The 22754-nt window shown below is 37.4% G+C and overlaps 1 protein-coding gene across 1 annotated transcript in view; it reads left to right on the top strand.

Moving 5' to 3' along the window:
- The window catches only part of EPC2 (enhancer of polycomb homolog 2), a 129532-nt gene that overhangs the window by 42769 nt on the left and 64009 nt on the right, over nt 1-22754 (top strand). Inside the window, exon 2 of the mRNA XM_068967755.1 lies at nt 11338-11497. Within this exon, the coding sequence (XP_068823856.1) occupies nt 11338-11497 (160 nt within the window). The remainder of the gene's footprint in view (nt 1-11337; nt 11498-22754) is intronic.

Below are 22754 nucleotides of genomic sequence, written 5' to 3'. Positions count from 1 at the left end.
TCTTCCTAAGACTTTCAGTACTGTGTTGAGAAAGAACTGGCAAAAGCAGGCCTGCTTGTTTTGTTCCTGATTTAAGGGAACAGCTTTCAGTTTTTCACCATTGAGAATATTGTTAGCTGTGGGCTTGAGACGATTTCTTTCTGTTCCTAGTTTCTTGACTGTTAGTATCATGAAAGAGTTTGGATTTTTTTCAATGTGTCAATTGAAATAATCATGTGATTTTTGTCCTTCATTCTCTTATGTGTATTACATTGACCAGTTATTATACATTGAGCATTCTTGCATTCCAGAAATAAATCCCACTTGGTCATGATGTGTAATCATCTTCATGTGTCATTGAATTTGGTTTACTAGTATTGTTGAGGACTTCTGCGTTGTTATTCATCAGCAATATTGGTCTGTAGGGTTTTTTGGTTTTTGTGTTTTACTTGTAGTGTCCCTCTGCCTTCCCCTTTCCGGTTTCATTGAGATAAAGTTGACACATAACGTTGTATTAAAGTGTACAGCGTAATGATTTGATCTATGTGCATGTAGTAAAATGATTACCGCAATAGGTTTAGTTACCATCTGTCACCTCACATCGCTACTGATTTTTTTTCCCTTGTGAGGAGGACTTTAAGATGTGCTCTCCCAGCAGCGTTCATATGTGTAGTACTGCGTTAATATGTATAGTACTGCGCTATTAACTGCAGCCACTGTGCTGTACACTACACTCTCAGGACTTACTGAACTTGGAACTGGAATTTGTGTACCTATTGACGACCTTTACCCATTTGCATATCCCCGGCCAAGTAGTATCTGTCTGATTTTGGTTTCAGGGTAATACTGGACTCGTGAGTTTGAAAGTTTTCTCCTCTCTTCAGTTATTTTTAGATTTTGAGAAGGATTGAAGTCTTTAAATGTTAGTAGAATTCTCTAGTAGTGAAGCCATCTGGTGATGAGCTTTTCATTGGTGAGAGTTGTTTGTTTAATGATTCAGTAGATTCAGTATCATTTCTGTAGTTCATGTTTTTAATTTTTTCATGATTTAGCCTTTGTAGATTGTATATTTTTAGAAATTTATGTTCCTTCTAGATTAGTTAATTTCTTATATAATTGTTAATAGTAGTCTCATATCACCCTCTCCCCTCCCCCAGGGGCATCAGTTTTAATGTGTCTTCTCTGAGTTTCTGATTTTTGGTATTTGAGTTTTTCTTAGTTCATGTAGCTAAAGTGAAAATGAAGTCGCTCGGTCCTGTCTGACTCTTTGCGACCCCATGAACTATAGCCTACCAGGCTTTTCCATCCGTGGGATTTTCCAGGCAAGAGTACTGGAGTGGGTTGTCATTTCCTTCTCCATCATGTAGCTAAGTAAAGGTTTGTCAATTTTGTTGATCTCTTCAAAGAACTTTTAGTTTTGTTGGTGTTTTTAAAAACATTTCTCTGTTCTCATTTTCATTTATTTCTACTCCAGTCTAATTTATTATTTCCTTCCTTCAGCTAATTTGGGTTTTGTTTGTTCTAGTCCTAGTTCCTTGAGATGTAAAGTTGGGTTGTTGACTCCAGATCTATTCTTTATTAATGTAGGTAGGAATTTATTGCTAAAACCTTCTTTCTTAATATTGCTTTTGCTGCATCCCTAAGTTTTTGTTATATTGTGTTTTCATTTGTCTATTTTCTAAATTCCTTTGTCATTTTTTCCTTTTGACCCATTGATTGTTAAAAAATATGTTGTTCGATTTCTACATATTAAAATTTTCTAAGTTTTCTTTTGCTGTTGATTTCTAGTTTAATTGGAAAAGATAGTGGTTGTAAAAAGTACTTGATATGGTGTGTCCATTGAGATAGTTTTATATCTAATTGTTTTTATGTTTTTTATCTTTTAAATTCTATACCAGAATTAAAAGTGACTTAATGCATCACCATTACAGTATTAGAAGATTCTATATTTGTTTATATATTTACCTTTACTGGAGAATTTTCTAGTTTTCAGTGGTTCTATGTACTGTCTAATTAGTGTTTTTGCTTCAACTTGAAGGACTCTCTCTAGCAGTTCCTATAAAAGACAGATTCACTGGTGATTTACTCTTTCAGCCTTTGTTTATCTTGTTAGGTCTTTATTTCTTTGAGTTTTGAAGGGCAGTTTTTCCAGATATAGTATTGTGGCCGGCAGGTTTTTTGTTTGTTTCAGTGCTTTGAATGTATCATTCCACTACTTTCTGGCTTATAATGTTTCTCCTAAATTTTAAAAAATCGGTTAGTTTTGGGTGCACTGAGTCTTTGTTGCTGTGCTCAGGCTTTCTCTGGTGGTGGTGAGTGGGGGCTACAACCTAGTTGCAGTGTGCAGACTACTGTTTAGGTGGCTTCTCTTGCTCTAGAGCACCAGGCTTCAGGAGTTGTGGTGGGTAGTCTCAGTAGTTTCTTCACACAGGCTCAAGCGTGTGCGGGCTTCAGCAGTTGTGATGTGTGTGGATGCACTAGTTGTGGCCAGGGACTTAGTCGCCCCACAGCATGGGGAGTCTTCCCAGGCCAGGGATGGAACCTGTGTTCCCTGCGTTGGCAGGCAGATTCTTAACTGCTCTACCACTAGGGAAGTCCAAGGCCTGTAATGTTTTTGATGAGTAACTGCGGATCATCTTGTGGATGTACCTGATGATTTACTTTTTTACTTTTTTCTCTTGCTGCTTTCTGGACTCTCTCTGTCTTTAACTTTTGACCCTTCGGTTATATGTCTTAGTGTACGCTTTTTTTAGTTCATCGTAGTTGTCTTCCTTTGAGCATTTTGAATTTGGATGTCCTTCCTTTTGGATTTGGTAAGTTTGGGACCATTGGTTTCTTCCTATAAACTTTCTGCCATAAGGGTGGTGTCATCTGCATATCTGAGGTTATTGATATTTCTCCTGGCAATCTTGATTCCAGCTTGTGCTTCTTCCAGCCCAGCGTTTCTCATGATGTACTCTGCATATAAGTTAAATAAGCAGGGTGACAATATACAGCCTTGACGTACTCCTTTTCCTAGTTGGAACCAGTCTGTTGTTCCATGTCCAGTTCTAACTGTTGCTTCCTGACCTCCATAAAGATTTCTCAAGAGGCAGGTCAGGTGGTCTGGTATTCCCATCTCTTTCAGAATTTTCCAGTTTATTGTGATCCACACAGTCAAAGGGTTTGGCATAGTCAATAAAGCAGAAATAGATGTTTTTCTGGAACTCTCTTGCTTTTTCCATGATCCAGCGGATGTTGGCAATTTGATCTCTGGTTCCTCTGCCTTTTCTAGCTCCAGCTTGAACATCTGGAAGTGCATGGTTCATGTATTGCTGAACCCTGGCTTGGAGAATTTTGAGCATTACTTTACTAGCATGTGAGATGAGTGCAATTGTTTGGTAGTTTAAGCATTCTTTGGCATTGCCTTTCTTTGGGATTGGAACGAAAACTGACCTTTTCCAGTCCTGTGGTCACTGCTGAGTTTTCCAAATTTGCTGGCATATTGAGTGCAGCACTTTCACAGCATCATCTTTCAGGATTTGAAACAGCTCAACTGGAATTCCATCACCTCCACTAGCTTTGTTTGTAGTGATACTTTCTAAGGCCCACTTGACTTCACATTCCAGGATGCCTGGTTCTAGGTGAGTGATCACACCTATCATGATTATTTTGGTCATGAAGATATGCAGATGACACCACCCTTATGGCAGAAAGTGAAGAGGAACTAAAAAGCTTCTTCATGAAAGTGAAAGAGGAGAGTGAAAAAGTTGGCTTAAAGCTGAACATTCAGAAAACGAAGATCATGGCATCTGGTCCCATCGCTTCATGGGAAATAGATGGGGGAACAGTGGAAACAGTGTCAGACTTTATTTTGGGGGGCTCCCAAATCACTGCAGATGGTGATTGCAGCCATGAAATTAAAAGACACATACTCCTTGGAAGAAAAGTTATGATCAACCTAGATAACATATTGAAAAGCAGAGACGTTACTTTGCCAACAAAGGTCCGTCTAGTCAAGGCTATGGTTTTTCCAGTGGTCATGTATGGATGTGAGAGTTGGACTGTGAAGAAAGCTGAGCACCGAAGAATTGATGCTTTTCAACTGTGGTGTTGGAGAAGACTCTTGAGAGTCCCTTGGACTGCAAGGAGATCCAACCAGTCCATTCTGAAGGAGATCAGCCCCGGGATTTCTTTGGAGGGAATGATGCTGAAGCTGAAGCTCCAGTACTCTGGCCACCTCATGCGAAGAGTTGACTCATTGGAAAAGACTCTGATGCTGGGAGGGATTGGGGGCAGGAGGAGAAGGGGACGACAGAGGATGAGATGGCTGGATGGCATCACTGACTCAATGGACGTGAGTCTGAGTGAACTCCGGGAGTTGGTGATGGACAGGGAGGCCTGGTGTGCTGCGATTCATGGGGTGGCAAAGAGTCGGACACGACTGAGCGACTGAACTGAACTGATAAACTTTCTGCTCCTTTTTCCTCCTTTTAGGGCTTCCATATGTGTTTCTTGATCTGTTGGTGGTGTCATCAGTTTCTTAGGTTTTATTCATTCCTTTCTTTGTCTTTGACTCCACTAACTCTTCTGCTTATTCAAGTCTGCTGTTACTAGGTTTTTTTTCCCCCCCAGCTCATTTATTCTAATCTTCAGGTCCAGATTTTCCATTTGGGTTTTGTTTTTTTTTTAATGTTTTCTGTAGGGGTTTTTTTTTTAATGTTTTCCATCTCTTTCTTGATATTTGCATTTTGTTAATACGTTGCTTTTCCTGATTTTGCTCGTCTGTGTTCTTTCAGTGCATTGAACTTTATTAATATGATTATTTTAAACTTTTATTGTCAGATAATTCACCAGTCTCTTATCTCTTTAGGATCAGTTTCTGGAGATTTTTTTTTTGATTGTCCAGTTACCCCCTGCGTCATGTTTTCATGCACCTTGTTTTTTTCTGTTGTTATAATTTGTGTGTTTGAAGAAGTAACCGTAACTCCTAGTCTTTATGAACTGGCTTCATACAGGGTAAGAGCTTTAGCAGTCAAGCCAGGTAGGGAGTCTGGAAGCCCGCAAACCTTTTCTGGAGATGCATCTTCCCTGTGCACGTTCACATAATTTCCCAGTTAGAGGGGTTCCCTGGATTATATATTAGGAGCTTGTTGTAATGTTTTGCTCCCTCTGGTGTTTGTCAGTGTTGCTGTGAGTTTTCTGATGTTGGCAACAAGCCTAAGTTCTTTTTCGTTCTCCACAGCACCTAGGCATCCAAAGAATGCTGGCTCAGTTAGCCTTCTGAGTTACGTGAGACAGAAGATAGTCCCTGGGGCACCTCCCCCCAAAACTGAAATTTAGACCCACGTTCCACTCTTCTGTTCCCTCCCAAAGAAGAGCTGTGAGCTGAATGTTTTCTCCTGCTTGCCCGAAGCAGTATCAGGTCGTCTGGTGATGCTGGTTCTTGTGTTCCGTCTTGCTCCCTCTTGGGCTTTTTTTGATAAGTAGGTTCATATATTTTATCTTAAATAATAGTTCTGTTGCATTTTCTCTTTTTTGTTTTGCTTTTTCTTCAAGGACTCCAGTTATATGAGTGTCGTTTCTTCTTTGCCTGTTTTTATATTCTGTCATCTTTCTTGCTCATTTTACTTCTTTCTTCACTGTATTTCTATTCACTTGGTTATTTGACATCCTATATAAAGCACACTTAAGTCTTTGAGTATATTTTACACTAGGCTTCTCATAATTTTAGTTTTCATCTCTGAGGTAATTGTCTTTTTCTTTCTTTTTGCATTCAGTCAACTCTTTCCTTTTTTTTTCCTGAGTCGTTTGCGTCCTCCTCCAATCTTAGTTTTTGTATATTTGGGGTAGGTCACAACATTCTTAGTTTAGTAGGGCCCTCTTCTGTCAGTGTAAGCTGTGTGGAATGATCTGCTTTTGAGGAGTAGTCAAAGAATAGTTTTTCTCATTCTGGCTCTTTCTAGCTAGTGTTTCACAATCCCCATAATTTTGTTTTCTGCAGGACAAGTGAGATGGGCTCAGTTTTTTTTTTTTTTTTTTCCTCTTCTCTGTAAGTATTTGAAACTTGCTCTTTTGATTTTGATCTCCAAGAATCTTGTTACACTCTGTTTTGTGCTGATGGTTCATCTGTAATTCAGTTTGTCATTGTGGCTTTAGTTTTTTAATCCTTTACTAGTAAGTTTATAATTACAGTAAGGTTGAGTAGATAATTGTAGTTATTCAATCAGCTATCTTTAGTTGGAAATTTTGGATGCAAATTTTTAAAATATCAATGAATGTTTAACTTTGCATGCAGCCTGATTTGATGGATTCTGAAACCTAGCCTGCATATTAGGATATGAGCTTGGCAAGATGGAAAAGAGACATACAAACAATGATTCAAATTTCAGTTCTGCTAATTTCTGTCATAGAAATCACAGAGTCTTAGTTTACTCATCTCCAGAAGAAAAAATATTTCTACCTTGTACCTTGTGGAATTGTGCTTGGTACTTATACATGACTCGAAATCATTAATTATATAGCATCTTTTAGTTTGTGTTCAATGGCTTACCATATAATCTCATGTGTTACTAGGAAGAGTATAAAGTGTAGAGAAATTATATACTTTATATTTTTGTTAATAATTGATGCTTTCATGTTGTGCTGGAGAAGATTCTTAAGAATTCCTTGAACTGTAAGAAGATCCAACCAGTCGATCCTAAAAGAAATCAGCCCTGAATATTCATTGGAAGGACTGATGCTGAAGGTTCAATACTTTGGCCACCTGATATGAAGAGCTGACTTATTGGAAAAAGACCCTGATGCTGGGAAAGACTGAAGGCACAAGGAGAAGGGGGCAGCAGTGGATAAGATGTTAGATAGGATCATTGACTCAGTGGACCTGAATATGGGCAAACCCTGGGAGACAGTGTAGGAAACAGGAGTCTGGTGTGTTGCAATTCATGGGATCTCAAAGAGTAGGACACGACTTAGTGACTCAACAATAAAATATTTCTAGGAAAACACAAAAAATGTTTAGGTATGTAATATGATAGGCATCAAAGGATATTTCAGAATGTCAAAGTACCATGAGAAGTGATTTTGTGTTTTTGGTGGAGAGTTCCTTCATTTAAGATGTTAAACCTTTTTATATCTTTTTTCCCCCTTAGTTTATGAAAGTAAAAATAGATTTGTAGAATATTAATGTATAGAAAATTCTGAAACTGCAAAAGGGCACCCAGAAGGAATAGCATTTTGTGGAATGTTCTAATCTGTATTCTTCCAGGCCTTTTTTCAGGTCACTAGAGGTCTGTGTTATTTTGTTTTCTACTGTTATCTAAGAGTTCTAGTTTATGGATATAACATAACAGTTTATATACTAATTATGTATTTGTTGCTATTTAGACTTTTGGTGTTAGAAACAGTGCCATGATGAGCATTTTCATTTAGCCAGTGTTGCCCATTCGTTGGTTGCCTTTTGATGAATTCCATTTGTGGAGTTGGTAGGTCAAAGGCATGCTTTCATAAAGGAAATTAAGTGGTACTTGGTTTTTAGTTGTTTTTAAAAATTCGGTAACATCACCAATGTATAATGCAGCATGTAACAAGAACAGCATTACTCCTGTCAACCTCTTCCCCGCCAACACAATGACAAATCCACACTCTGATACCTACTTTGAGGCTTTGGTGTGTGTTTGCCACTGATTAAAACTATTATGTGAAACACAGTCCTCAAGAAGCCTTGTCATTGTTTTTTCTGATTTTTTTTTTACAGATAGACTGATAATATGGGGAAGGAAATGGTAGCTGAAAATTTATTCGTAGAGCTAAATTTAGTCTGTAAATGGGGGAGTATGTCATGGTCTAGCTCCTTAAATTTCTGGCTGCATCTGTCATCTGTCTGCTGCATTAAGAAGGGAGTCATCCATGATTTGTTTTTAATTTTTCCATTTGTAAAATTAATGTTAAATCTTAATCTATTGAAGATGTATTTCAAAAATTAGATAATACCTAAAAATGTATTTAGGACAAAGTCAAATATACATCAAAAGAATCTCTTCAAATAAAAAATGTGTGCATTTTTTTTGTTACCTGTGTCTGTAGATTTATTAGCATTATAAGAACCTGTTTTATAATCTTTATCAGACTTTTCTAGTAAGGATGGAATAGTCAAGAAACATTGGAATCAGAGTCCTGAAATTTCTCTCTCTTATGTATCATTACTATTTGCTAAGAGTAAGTCACTTGTTTCTTGAGTGCCATTTATAAAAATGGAAAATAATATCTACCCTTGTGTCCCAAGATTGTAAGGAGCTAATAGGTATGTGATTGTGGGTGTACTTTGAGAACTATAAAATATATCAGTGCAGGGTGACATTGCATACTATATCACTTTCTTTAACCAGAAGAGGTGAAATATCATCAAGGTAATAGGAAAAGAGAGCTTCCCAGGTGGCTCAGACAGTGAAGAATCTGCCTGCAATGTGAGAGACCCAGGTTTGATCCCTGGGTTGGAAAGATCCTCTGGAGAAGGGAATGGCTACCTATTCCAGTCTTCTTGCCTGGAGAATCCCAGCCAAGAGGAGCCTGGTGGGCTATAGTTCATGGGGTCACAAAGAGTTGGACACAACTGAGCAACTTTCACTTTCAATAGGAAAATACAGGCTTAATTAATGCTACAAATTGCTGGCCTCATTCAAGGCCTGGCTTCCTAGTTTCTTGATGCTGTTTGTCTGTTTGATCCCCTCAAAAGTTCTTAGTCAACTCAAAAGTTTTTACTCCAAATAACTAGATTGATAGTAATATTTGTATGAAAAGTATACTTGGTTCTTCAGCTTGGGATTCTGTCCTATGAAGAAAAACATTTTCTGAAGGTGAACAAACTCTCAAATCTAAGCCAGCACCCACTGTCAACTCTCAAATCTAAGCCAGCACCCACTGTCCTGTCCCTTTGTTCAACTGGTTGCCTTTTTTTGAACGTCTCTGGGATCTAGTCCATTTTGGATATTCTGTTTGCTGTGCCTGGATTGTTTCTTCTTTTCCTCTTTTGCCTTGCTAAATTGCTACTGATCCTAAAACCCTTAGTTTATATTTTACTTCCTTTGGACATCTTCAGCAGTACGTGAACCGTGAAATTCCAGATGTTCAAGCTGGTTTTAGAAAAGGCAGAGGAACCAGAGATCAAATTGCCAACATCCGCTGGATCATGGAAAAAGCAAGAGAGTTCCAGAAAAACATCTATTTCTGCTTTATTGACTATGCCAAAGCCTTTGACTGTGTGGATCACAATAAACTGGAAAGTTCTGAAAGAGATGGGAATACCAGAGCACCTGACCTGCCTCTTGAGAAACCTATGTGCAGGTCAGGAAGCAACAGTTAGAACTGGACATGGAACAACAGACTGGTTCCAACTAGGAAAAGGAGTACGTCAAGGCTGTATATTGTCACCCTGCTTATTTAACTTACATGCAGAGTACTCCATGAGAAATGCTGGGCTGGAAGAAGCACAAGCTAGAATCAAGATTGACTGGAGAAATGTCAGTAACCTCAGATATGCAGATGACACCACCCTTATGGCAGAAAGTGAAGAAGAACTAAAAAGCCTCCTGATGAAAGTGAAAGAAGAGAGCGAAAAAGTTAGCCTAAAGCTCAACATTCAGAAAACTAATATCATGGCATCTGGTCCCATCACTTCATGGGAAATAGATGTGGAAACAGTGTCAGACTTTATTTTTTTGGGGTCCAAAATCACTGCAGATGGTGATTGCAGCCATGATATTAAAAGACGCCTACTCCTTGGAAGGAAAGTTATGACCAACCTAGACAGCATATTCAAAAGCAGAGACATTACTTTGTCGACTAAGGTCCGTCTAGTCAAGGCTATCGTTTTTCCAGTGGTCATATATGGATGTGAGAGTTGGACTGTGAAGAAAGCTGAGCACCGAAGAATTGATGCTTTTCAACTGTGGTGTTGGAGAAGACTCTTGAGAGTCCCTTGGACTGCAAGGAGATCCAACCAGTCCATTCTGAAGGAGATCAGTCCTGGGTATTCTTTGGAAGGACTGATGTTGAAGCCGAAACTCCACTACTTTGGTCATCTGATGCGAAGAACTGACTCATTGGAAAAGACTCTGATGCTGGGAGGGATTGGGGGCAGGAGGAGAAGGGGACGACAGAGGATGAGATGGTTGGATGGCATCACGGACTCGATGGACGTGAGTCTGAGTGAACTCTTGAGAGTTGGTGATGGACAGGGAGGCCTGGTGTGCTGCGATTCATGGGGTGGCAAAGAGTCGGACATGACTGAGCGACTGAACTGAACTGGACATCTTTATCTGTTCTCCCAGAATGAGTGGTTTGACTAATTGTGAAGAGACATGCTTATCAAGCTCTGACATGATTACATACTTAGATAATCTATCTTCCACCAGCTAAGTTCTTTAATGGCGAAGTCTGTCTCTGTCTCATTCACTCATAATTCTCAGTGATAGGAATAGTATCTGGTATCTACCAGGTGCTCTGAAAAATGTTGAAAGGATGGCTCCTGATGGAACGTAGCCAGATGAGACTTGAAGGGATTTCAGAAGGAATCCATTTAGATATTTAGGAACCTTAAAGAGAGGAGGCAGTGTGGCTAGAATAAAGTTTAGGAGGAGAGAAGTATGAGATAAGGTCAGACAGATAGAAAGTCTTGTAAGTCATTGAGTGATTGTAACATTTAAATATGAAGGGGATCCTGTGGGGAATGACATGGCCTAGTTTACCTTCCAAACAGTAAAGGTGCTTTGTTGGAAATTGTTCATAGTGGGTTAGAGAGAATGTATCTGTTAAGTGGTGAGGTAATGAGAAGTTAGTAGAATCTGGATGTATATTAAAGAACTATTTTTTCATCTTTGTTAAAAAATGCTTCTTGCCATGATACTAGTATAAGTCTGTTGATTATAATTTTCTCTTGTCTCTGAGTTATTGAGAATTTTGTACTTTTGAAGTTTGAGGTGTATAAATTGCAGAAGATACTTAGAATCTGATATAAATTTTTTCCTGTTATTTGCTTTTATTTGTGTTATATGGTATTGGTGATACGCACCTCAATTGATTTAGCAAACAAGGGATCAGTTTTCTTGTAATTGAGATGTTAAATTCTACTTTATGAATACTTAATCTTTTTAAAATTCTGTTTATTAAAATCCTAGTCATTTAAAGTGATACCAGTATGTATACAAATATTAAGGGAGAATAATGGCAATGTTTTCTGGAGGTCTGTAGCAAAGGAACTGCTATTTTTTAATTGATTCTTAAAGTACTTTGCAATTGTTAAACAAAGTAAATTTTAAATAGAATTTTGTATTGAATTGACATTATTAAAACAACTCACATTGCTTGCTTTACATTTTCTAGGAACACCACTTACAGCGAGCTATTTCAGCACAGCAAGTGTTTAGAGAAAAAAAAGAGAGCATGGTCATTCCAGTTCCTGAGGCAGAGAGCAACGTCAACTATTACAATCGCCTGTACAAAGGAGAGTTTAAACAGCCAAAACAGTTCATTCATATTCAGCGTAAGTTTGTTAATTCATTGTTTTCTGTTTGTAATTTAAATTTATCAAACAGTGAAAAATCCTTTCTCTCTTTTTACACAAAGAAATTTTAATTTTTAAATTCATACCCACTGATTTATAGAAATGTGAAACATGAAAGAATAAAATTCCTCTGTGCTTACATCTGAACTTCAAGATCACTTTGATTGTGAGTTGCATTTGAACAGTTGATGGTTATGTTGTATAGGATTTTCTGCAGAACTTACACTTATACAGCTAGAAGGTATAATATATTACCTTTTTATATATTTTTTTGCATATTATACTGTTGTTTTACATTTACTAGACAGGTATAAAGTATAATGGATTACTACGCAAATAAGGCTTTTTTCAAGGTGTAGTGGCTATAATGCTGATTAGGGGCAAATCTGAAATTTTTTTAGAATTAGATCCTACACCTCTACCTTCTTGTAATTTTTATGGAATTCTAATTCTTCCTCCTTGATTCTCTTATTTTTCTCCCCATTGTTATTTTTTAAATGATCACCATCTCTGATCTTAAAACTGTTTCACTAATCTCCTAACTGTTCTGTCATCCATACCCTCTTCTAATCTATCTTCTCCACAAAGTCCACTGGCACCAGAATGGTCTTCCTGAAGTGTCTGTCTGATCAGATTATGACCTGGGCTTAAAATTGTACTGTGTTCTTTATTTTATAGTAGCAGTTTTCAGCTAATTTTGCAGACAGATGCTACTGTCTTAGTATCTTGTCTGGTTGTATTTGGAAAAACAAACTTTGAGTCATTTGTTAAAATAGTGTTGAGGGCTCTGCTTCAAGGCTACCTGTATGAGAATCTCTGATTTGCAGCCTGGTAATAGGTATTTTTAAAAAGTTGTCAGGGCAATTAAAAGCATCTCCAGATTTAATACTGACTGTAAAATCTATTATTTTTCATCAGTTCTCAAGATGTACATTTGTCATATTTGAAATGAGATTGCATCTTAAATTGCTTTTCTTCTCGATTAAAGTATGGTTTGTCTAAAGAGAATTTCTGCCAGGCATCTGGGGACCAACCTGAGACCACCTTAAAGTCTTTGCTTGTTTTGTTTTATTTGTTTGCTTTTGGACCACACTGGTAGCTTTAGTTTTACTTGTTTGTTTTTAGACCACACAAGTAGGCTGTGGACCTGCTTGGAATTCAGTTCTCAGGGAGAAATTTTCTTCCCCCCTCCTTCCACCTAAGGGCAATTTGAGAAATATAGTCTCATGTTGTTCCTTTCTGCATGGCTGTTTTATTTATCTTATGCTGAAGTTCTTGCCCTTTGATATAAAGCTTTATGTACGAATATTATATAAATTTAAATATAAAGCTTTTTCTTTTTCTTTTTGCAGTTCATAAAGTAATGGTGCATCTTGTAATTGAGAATGCAATAATAGCCAAAGTCTCTGATTTGAATGCAAGGCCTTTTGTAATTTGTTACCTGCTTCTCTCTTTAACCTCATTTCCAGTTGCTCTTTCCCTCCCACTTTATACTGTAGGGAATAAAATTATCCACGTTTGCCTTGTTTCACATTTCACATTTCCTTGCATGTGCTGTAAGTCTTCTTTCCTTTTCTATAGCTTAAGATCTTCGAACGCCTTTTTGCCACTTAAGCCTGATTTCTCATTCTACCTCTCCTTTGCTTCATCTCAGTAGCTTGTATGTACCTCTGTCAGAGGACTCACCAGACTTTATTGTGATTATTTGTAACCATTCTTTTTTTCCTTTTAGATTGTGAGCCCCTTGATGGCAGGGACTATGTTTTATTTTCCCTTTGTATCTTTAGAGTCAAGTGCATGGCTTATAAATGCTCAATAAAATGGCATGTTTGTTGACTGGTTCAGTTGTTTTTAAATGGCTTAAAAGCCTTTAGGTGTCAGAACCATTTTTCAGAGACTCTTCCCCTAAGCATTCAAGAGAAACACACTTGCAAAAATTATTTGTGTGATTTGTTTTCTCTGTGTCTTTGACTTTGAATCCCTTAGCTTGTTGAATTTTCCTTGTCTTTGTATCAGGAATGAGATAGCTGTTCATAATAGAAATTTTAAGCCAACATGTCCCCACTCCTCCTTTTTTTGTATTTTAATAACAGTATAGCTGGACAGTAGGACCATTTGTAAAACCCATTCTTGGCAACCAAGAACCAGAAATTGGATGTAACCCATCTGGGTCAGACCCAATAGATAACAATAAATACTAATCTTGTGTTGTTTTTTCTCCATTTCATTTTATTCTATTGCTGTAATAAATGGAATAAAAATAATAGAAAATTATTTTAGCTACTTCCTTTTTTCTTGTTGAGTCTATTGGCATATATATTTTATATATACTATTCTATACTAAATTGTGCTACACAGTTTTTTCCTGCCTTTTCTATTTATATTTTAGTTTCCTCAGGTTTTTATATAGTCTTCTATTGTCATTTTCAGTGTATATATAATTTTCATCAAATGTATATTGCATTATTTGCATGCCTTTTTGCCTACTATTGGGCTTCCTTGGTGGCTCTGCTTTAGTCTTTGTACCTTCCAGTCCGTCCGTCATCCACGTTGCCACTTTTGTGATTGGTACCCATTTAGAATGTTTCCAAGACTTACTGTTGCCTCTAGGATAAAATTCTAACTTAGCTGTGTGATGTTTAAGGCTCTCCTTTGTGCCTGTCTAGTCAACAGTCTGCTGTGTATTCTTCCACCGTGACATCAGCCTGTCACTGAAATGAACTGTTGACGGTCTGTTCCTCCTCTAAACTGTAAGTTCTTTGGGAACAGATGCTGCATCTCATTCACCATACAGTCCCACACCACAGTCTCAATACACAGCACACGCAACCTCCCCCCACACCAATTCCTCTAACTCTTCACACTGTCAGCCACAATGATAAGTCCTTTTAGTTCTATGATTCATCCCTTATTTTCTCATCCAGGTCTGTACATAGCCCTTTACTTCTCTTGTCCCATTGTTAAAGTACAGTTTATTCTCCAAGGCTCATCTCCAGGACCACCTTTAAGAGCCTTTTCCTAACCCCTTTTCCTAACCCCTTTAAGCAGAGTTCCTGACAGTGTTTACCTCAAGCCCTCTTGTCATGTGTACACCCTCATTGTGGCATCAACCACTTTAGTTGTAATTGTTTGCCCTCTGTTGCTTCACAAGTTATAAGGCTCATTGAGAGAAGGGACTTTTTTTTTCCCTCTTAATTTTACTGCCTACTGTAGTACCTAGCATATGACTAGGTATGAAGTTTAATATTTTGCCAAATAAATCATGAATGAATGGTGAAAATAAAAGCATACACATCTTGACATTTTTGAGACATGGATCTTGTAGGACTCAAAATTGTATACAGAATTAATAATATAAGAATAAAATTATTGACATGTACAGTAAAATTGAGAGACCTGCTGTGTGAATCCAAGTCAAGAATTGACCTCAGTTATTCACCAACAATGTCATTATGTCATTTTAAGACAAAAAGTGTTTGCTTAGGAGTTAGGAGTGGAATGACTGCAGTGTGGTGTGGATGTGAGATAAACCTGATGATATTCTTTCCTGTCCCCTTTGGTAATAGTTCTCCTTAGTAACCTGTGTTAGTATTCTGGAGAACTTAATCACAACACATTGTGGTATTTTGACCAGGTTGAAAGCATTTTGGTGGCATATAGTCTTTGATGACCCAGGATACTCAAACTGTTCCTCATTTTGGCTAATTCTACGTATTGGTCAGTTGTGTGACATATGTAGAAAATACTACTTCCATTTTACTTACTGTTATAATGGATTTACTTTGGGTACCTTAACCCAGTGTTAAAATTCTTTCATTCACTATGGAGTTTAAAAACTTATTAAATTCAAGATCCAAATTTTTCCTCTTAAGGGAATGACTTTGTTTACATTGCAGTAAATTCTTTATTTTGAATTCCGATTATTCCTTTCATTTAATGTAATATTTTACAGTATCTTGGAATTTTAGAATATGAAGGAACTTGAGATACTGTTTCATAAGTATTCTGAAGTTATATCCTGTTTTGAACTCAATTAAATGCCTCTTTGAATCAGGACTCCTTTGCATGTTTTGAAATGAAGGTTTACTTAGCCTTCTCAGTGCATTGATCCCACAAACACAGGTAAGTAGAATGTCACCTGTTTCTTGGCTGAAAGAGTACAGGAGAAAGGATTGGTGGGATAGCACCCTTTGTTAGCTGTCAGGCAGGGAGATGAACCCACTCAAAGGAAATTGAATTCTGCTGTTTGTGTCTGCAGCCCACATCTGAAGTCCTGGGAAGGTACCAGTCTGTGTGTGTACACTGCTGTACACATTAGTACACTTGAAACTGACTCCTCAGTTCAGTGAAGCTGATCATTGTCAAGTCTTTACTTAGAAAAGAAGAAAAATTACACGTGTTTAGTATATGTGGATTGTTTATTCTACTACGTTTTCAGCAAGAGTGAGACAGATGCTGATCTAACATCCAGTGAAATATTTTTTGCTGTTCTCCTCATTAAACAAAAATGATGATAACTGACTGTTTGCCTTCATAGGGCAAATATGTTTTGATTGGAAAGAGTTGAAAAATATCCCAAATGAACATTGTTTGGTTTGTACAATAAAACTTTTCAGTGAAAAAGATATTCTAGGAACATCATTTCTTATTTTAAAAGTCCATTTTTTTAGACTGGATATCTGTTAAGAAATCAGATTGAACAGAAGTGATATCACACAATTAAATACCAGAAAAGCCATGCCAGAAGTACAGAAGTGGTTATATCAGATTTGTGGAGAACATATTCCGGGTGAAGCTAGATTCCAGGTGGAGGTGGTTAGAAAGATACTGGGGGCAGTGAGCAAGGTCAGGCCACGAGGGCAACCTACATTCAGACTAGCTGTCTTTAAAGATCTTCATGTCTTCTCTGAGGAAGCCTGTACTTGTGCTGAGCCTCTTACTTTGGATAAAGCTGTGAGTGTGGGCACTAGTTCTGAAACGGTAGAATAGTATCTGGGTAAGTACTAATCCAGGAAAGGGTGAAGAGCCCTAAAACTTAGAAAATATTAAATAATGAGTAATGACAGGTATTTGGGAAAGCAGGATAATCATTTGACAGTCTAGGACAGAGAGGTGAAAGAGAAGTCTTGAGTATAAGGAGCATGCCCCTTGGGCTTGTGTGCCTTTTCTTATGTCCGCTTATGAAAAATACCACAGGTGTTTTTCACAGGACTAGAACAAATACTTTTAAAATTTGTGTGGAAATACAAAAAACCCCAAATAGCCAAATCAATCTTCAGAAGATTATAGGAATCATGCTCCCTGGCTTCAGACTATACTACAAAGCTAGAGTAATCAAAACAGTGTGATACTGGCACAAAACAGCCATAGATCAATGGGGAGCAAGATAGCCCAGAAATAAACCCACTTGCTTATGGTCAGTTAATTGGCAACAAAGGAAAGAATGGAGAAAAAACAGTCTCTTCAGTAAGTGGTGCTTGGAAAATTGGACAGCTGCCTGTAAAAGAAATTGTAACATTCTTTAACACCATAAACAAAACTAAGAATGGATTAAATGTAAGACTGGATAGTATAAAACTCCTAGAGGAAAACAGAACACTCTTTGACATGAATTGCAACATATTTTCTTGGATGTATCTCCTAAAAGAAATAAAAACAAATGGGACCTAATTGAATGTAAAAGCTTTTACACAGCAAAGGAAACCATTGTCAAAATGAAAAGACAACCTACTGAACGGGAAAAAATGTTTGCAAATGATAAGACTGATAAGGAATTAATATCCAACATATATAAACAGGTCATGTAACTCAACGTAAAAAAAAAACCTGATTTAAAAATGGGCAGGACTGAATAGACATTTTTCCAAGGAGGATGTGCAGATGACCAACAGGCATGTGAAAAGATGCTCAACATAACTAATCATCAGGGAAATGTGAATCAAAACCACAATGGGATATCACCTTGCACAGGTCAGAATGGCTGTCATTTAAAATTTAAAAAAAAAAAAAAAACATTGCTGAGGATATTGAGGAAAAGGAACCTTTGTACATTGTGAGTGGGGATGTACCTTGGTGCAGCCATTGTGGAGAACAGTATGGAGGTTTCTCACAAAACTAAAAATAGAACTACTGTTTGAACAATTCCACTTCCGGGTGTATATCTGAGAAAAGCAACACTATTTCAAAAAGATACATGTACCCTATCGTTTGTAGCGGTATTACAACTGCCAAGATACGAAAGCAACCTAAGTGTCCATAAACAGGTGAATGGATAAAAAAGATGTGGTAGACACATACACAATGAAATGCTACTTAGCCATGAAAAATGTTTTAAGAGCATGCTTCAAAGACCTTGTAAGTAGGGGATCCAAAATTTGAACCAGGCAGACAGATTCCAGAATACATGCTTTTTTTTCTTCCCCAGCTTTGTTGAGATGTAACTGACATACAGCACTGTATAAGTTAAAGGTGTACAGTATAATGATTTTCCCTACACATCTTTTGAAATGATTTGTTGTTGTTCACTTTCTAAGTCATGTTTGACACTTTGAGACCCCATGGACTGCAGCATGCCAGGTTTCCCTGTCCTTCACCATCTCCTGGCGTTTGCCCAAGCTCATGTCCATAGAGTCGGTGATGCCATACAACCATCTCATCCTCTGTTGTCCCCTTCTTCCGTCAGTCTTTCCTAGCATCAGATTTGAAATGATTACTAGAATGAATTTGAGGAAGTGAAGTCACTCAGTCGTGTCCGACTCTGCGACCCCTTAGACTGTAGCCTATCAGGCTCCTCTGTCCATGGGATTTTCCAGGCAGGAGTGCTGGAGTGGATTGCCATTTCCTTCTCCAGGGGATCTTCCCGACCCAGGAATCGAACCTGGGTCTCCCGCACTGCAGGCAGACGCTTTACCGTCTGAGCCACCAGGGAAGCACATTTATCACTTCATATACAGAAAAAGGAAAGGAATAAAAATATTTTTCCTGTGATGTGAACTCAGGATTTACTCTCTTAACAACTTTCATATGTAACATATTAGCTGTGTTAACTATGGTCATCATGTTGTACCTTACATCCCCAGTGCTTAAAACTGGGAGTTTGTACCTTTTGACTACGTTCATCCACTTCTCCCTCTCCCAACCTCCCATCTCTAGTAACCACAATATAATCTCTCGTTCTATGAGTTTGGGATGGTAGGGGGTATAAATTTTTTTTATATCCACTTGTGAGATCATAAAGTATTTGCCTTTGTCCGTCTCAGTTCAGTTAGCATAATGCCCTCAGAGTCCATCTGTAATGCCCGTAAATGGGCTGGACTTCTTGGTTTTTTAGTGGCTGAATGTTATTCCATTATATACATGTACCACAACTCCTTCATTCACTTACTGTTAGGCACTTAGGTTGTTGCTGTGTCTTGGCTACTGTAAGTAATGCTGCTATGACGTGGTGGGGGTAGGTGGGGGGTGTCGCGTCATATATCTCTTAACATAGTTTTCTCATTGCCTTTGGCCATATTTCAAGAAGTGGGGTTGCTAAATCAGATTGTAGTTCTATTTTTAATTTTTTGAGGAAACTCCATACTGTTTCACAAAGTGGTTGAATTAATTTGCATTCCCACCTACAGTGCACAAGGGCTCCACATACTCACCAACATTTGTTGTCTCTTGTCTTTCTGATGCTAATCATTCTGACAGGCATGAGATGATATCTTGTGGTTTTGATTTGCATTTCCCTAATAATTAGTGAGGCTGAGTATCTGTTAGCTATTCATGTATCTTTGTTGGACAAATGTCTATTCAGGTCCTTTACACATTTTTTATTGGATTGATAATCTTTTAAAATTCGTAGATTTACAGAAAATTGAGCAGATAATATAGCAAATTCCCACATACTACCTCCTACAAACATACACACACAATTTCTCCTATTACTATCTTGCATTAGTATGGTACATTTGTTACAGTAACGTAGTCAGTACCTTATTAACTAAAGTCCGTAGTTCTTGTAACTGTTTGCTGTTTGTTTTGTACAGTTTTGATGAATTTTTAAAAATCCATATCATAGATCCATCATTACATTATCCTACAGAATGGTTGAATTACCATAAAAAAACCTTCTGTATTTTCACCTATTCATTCCTCCAGATCCCTGGCAACCACTCATCTTTCTGCTCTTTCTATAGTTTTGCTTTCCAAATTGTAATTTAAGTGAAATTACACATGACATGGGCTTTTCAGACTGGTTTCTTTCACTTACCATGATGTATTTCAGGTTCTTCTCTGTTTTTTTGACTTGATAGTTCTCTTTTTAATTATTGAATAATGTTCCATTATATGGATAATTCAGTGTTTGTTTATTCATTTACCTATTGAAGGACTTGTTAGTTGCTTCCAATTTTAAAAAATTATGAAAAGTCTCTGTCTTCATTTTTCATGTAGACGTTAAGTTTTCAACTCTTTTGGGCAAACACCTTGGAGCGCAGTTTTTGGATCATACAGTAAGGCAGTGTTAGCTTTGTAAGAAGCTGCCACACTGACTACTTCCAAAGTGGCTATTTCATTTCTCATTTTTCATTTTTACTAGCAGTGAAGGAGAGTTCCTGTTGCTCTGTATCCTCGTCAGCTTTTGGTGTTGTCAGTTTTAGAATTTTAGCCATTCTAATAGGATGTAATGGTATCTCATTCTCTAATAACCCAGAGTGTTGAGTACCTTTTCATATGATTAATTGCGTTTTGTATATCTTCCTGGGTGAAGTGTCTGTATCTTTACCCATTTTAAAGTTGGATTCTTTGTTTTCTTATTGTTGAATTTTAAGTGTTCTGTATATATTTTTGAGTATTTTATCAGATCTGAGTTTTGAAAAGATTTTCTCCCCGTCTGTGACTTGTCTTTTCATTCCTTTAATAGTATCTTTCCTAGAGCAGGAGGTCCAGCTTAATTATTTTTCTTTCATGGATTTTGCTTTTGGTAATATTTCTAAAATCTCATCACCAAATGTGATATCATGTAGGTTTTCTCCTATGTTACTTTCTAGTAGTTTTATAGGTCAGTGGATTTACATTTAGGTCTATGGTTCATTTTGAGTTAACTTTTGTGAAAGGTGTAAGATCTGTGCCTAGATTCATCATTTTAAATATGGATGTCCAATTGCCTCAGCGCTGTTTGTTGAAAAGATTATTCTTTTTCCTTTCAATCGTCTTTGCTTCTTTTGTCAAAGGTTAATTGACTGGATTCATATGGATCTATTTCTGGGCCCTCTAGTCTCTTTCACTGATCTTTTTGTCTATTTTTTGGTCAGTAGCACACTGTCTGAATTAGTGTGGCTTCACAGTAAATCTTAAAATCAGTCCTCTGACTTTATTCTTCAATATTATGTTGACTATTTTGAATTTTTTTGCTTCATATAAACTTAAGAATCACTTTGTCAGTACTGATTAATACACAGAATGGCTTTCTGTAATTTTGATTGAGATTTCATTGAACCTTTAGATCAAGTTGGGAGAAACTGATAGGTTAACCAAATTGAATCTTCCTTCCAATAACCATGACTCTCCTTCTGTTTATTTAATTCTTTGATAATGTTTCACCAGAGTTTTGTTGTTCTCCACATGTAGAACTTTTACGTATTTTGTTAGATTTGTATCTTAATGTATCATTTTTTGGGGGTGCTAATATAAATGGGTTTGTGTTTTTAGTTTCAAATTTCACTTTCTCATTGCAGTATATAGGAAAGTGATTGATTTTGTGTATTAATTGTGTGTTCTGCAACCATGCTATAATCACTTAATTCCAGGAGGTTTTGGTCAGTTCTTTCATAGACTGTATTAACACCTGTAGACAATCTTGTCATCTGGGGGCAAAGTTATTTTTTTTGTCTTAAGTATTAGCTGGCGTTTCCAGTACGTGTTGAAAAGCAGTGGTGAGAGGGAACATCATCCTTGCATTGTTTTTGATCTTGGTAGGAAAGCTCTTAGTTTCATACTGCCAAGTAAGAAGCTTGCTGTAAGGTTTTTGTAGATGTTCTTTATCAAGTTGAGGAAATTTTCCTATATTCCTAGTTTGCTGTCAGTTTTTATCATGAATGGGTGTTGGATTTTGTTAAATGGTTTTTCTGCATCTGTTGAGACAGTTTTTATTTTTTCTTTGTGGATGTGATAGATTACATTCATTGATCTTTTCCAACTTTTCATACCTATGATAAATCCCACTTGGTCTTGGATCATGGCATCCGGTCCCATCACTTCATGGGAAATAGATGGGGAAACAGTGGAAACAGTGGCTGACTTTATTTTGGAGGGCTCCAAAATCACTGCAGATGGTGACTGCAGCCATGAAATTAAGACGCTTACTCCTTGGAAGAAAAGTTATGACCAACCTAGACAGCATATTAAAAAGCGGAGACATTACTTTGTCAATAAAGGTCTTTCTAGTCAAGGCTATGGTTTTTCCAATAGTCATGTATAGATGTGAGAGTTGGACTATAAAGAAAGCTGAGCACCAAAGAATTGATGGTTTTGAACTGTGGTGTTGGAGAAGACTCTTGAGAGTCCCTTGGACTGCAAGGAGATTCAACTAATTCATCCTAAAGGAGATCAGTCCTGGGTGTTCATTGGAAGGACTGATGTTGAAGCTGAAACTCCAATACTTTGGCCACCTCATGCAAAGAGCTGACTCATTTTAAAAACCCTGATCCTGGGAGGGATTAGGGGCAGGAGGAGAAGGGGACGACAGAGGGTGAGATGGCTGGATGGCATCACCGATGCGATGGACGTGAGTTTGAGTGAACTCTGAGAGTTGGTGATGGATGGGGAGGCCTGGCGTGCTGTGGTTCATGGGGTCACAAAGAGTTGGACATGACTGAGCGACTAAACTGAACTGAACTGATGGTTGCTGGATCACATGGTAGTTCTACTTGTAACTTTAGAGGAACATTTTTTTTGTTTTACACAGTGGGAACACCTGTTTTACCATCATATCAACAGTGCACAAGGATTCCAATTTCTCCACTCTCACACCAAGTGTAATTCTTTTATGTTTCGTTATATTTTAATAGTAGCCATCCTAGTGAGGGTAAGATGACTTCTCCTTATAGTCTTAAGTTATATTTCCCTAATGTTTAGTTATATTGAGCATCTTTTAGTATGGTTGTTGGCTGTTTGTATATCTTTTTTGGTGAATTGTCTGTTTAGATCCTTTGCCCATTTTTAAAGTCTGTTTTTAGTGTTTTGTTTAAGTTAT

The sequence above is a fragment of the Capricornis sumatraensis genome, chromosome 3 (genome assembly GCF_032405125.1).
Source record: "Capricornis sumatraensis isolate serow.1 chromosome 3, serow.2, whole genome shotgun sequence".
Taxonomy (NCBI): Eukaryota; Metazoa; Chordata; class Mammalia; order Artiodactyla; family Bovidae; genus Capricornis; species Capricornis sumatraensis.
The sequence above is the reverse complement of the archived record's forward strand: the minus strand, read 5'-3'. Positions and strand labels throughout refer to the sequence as shown.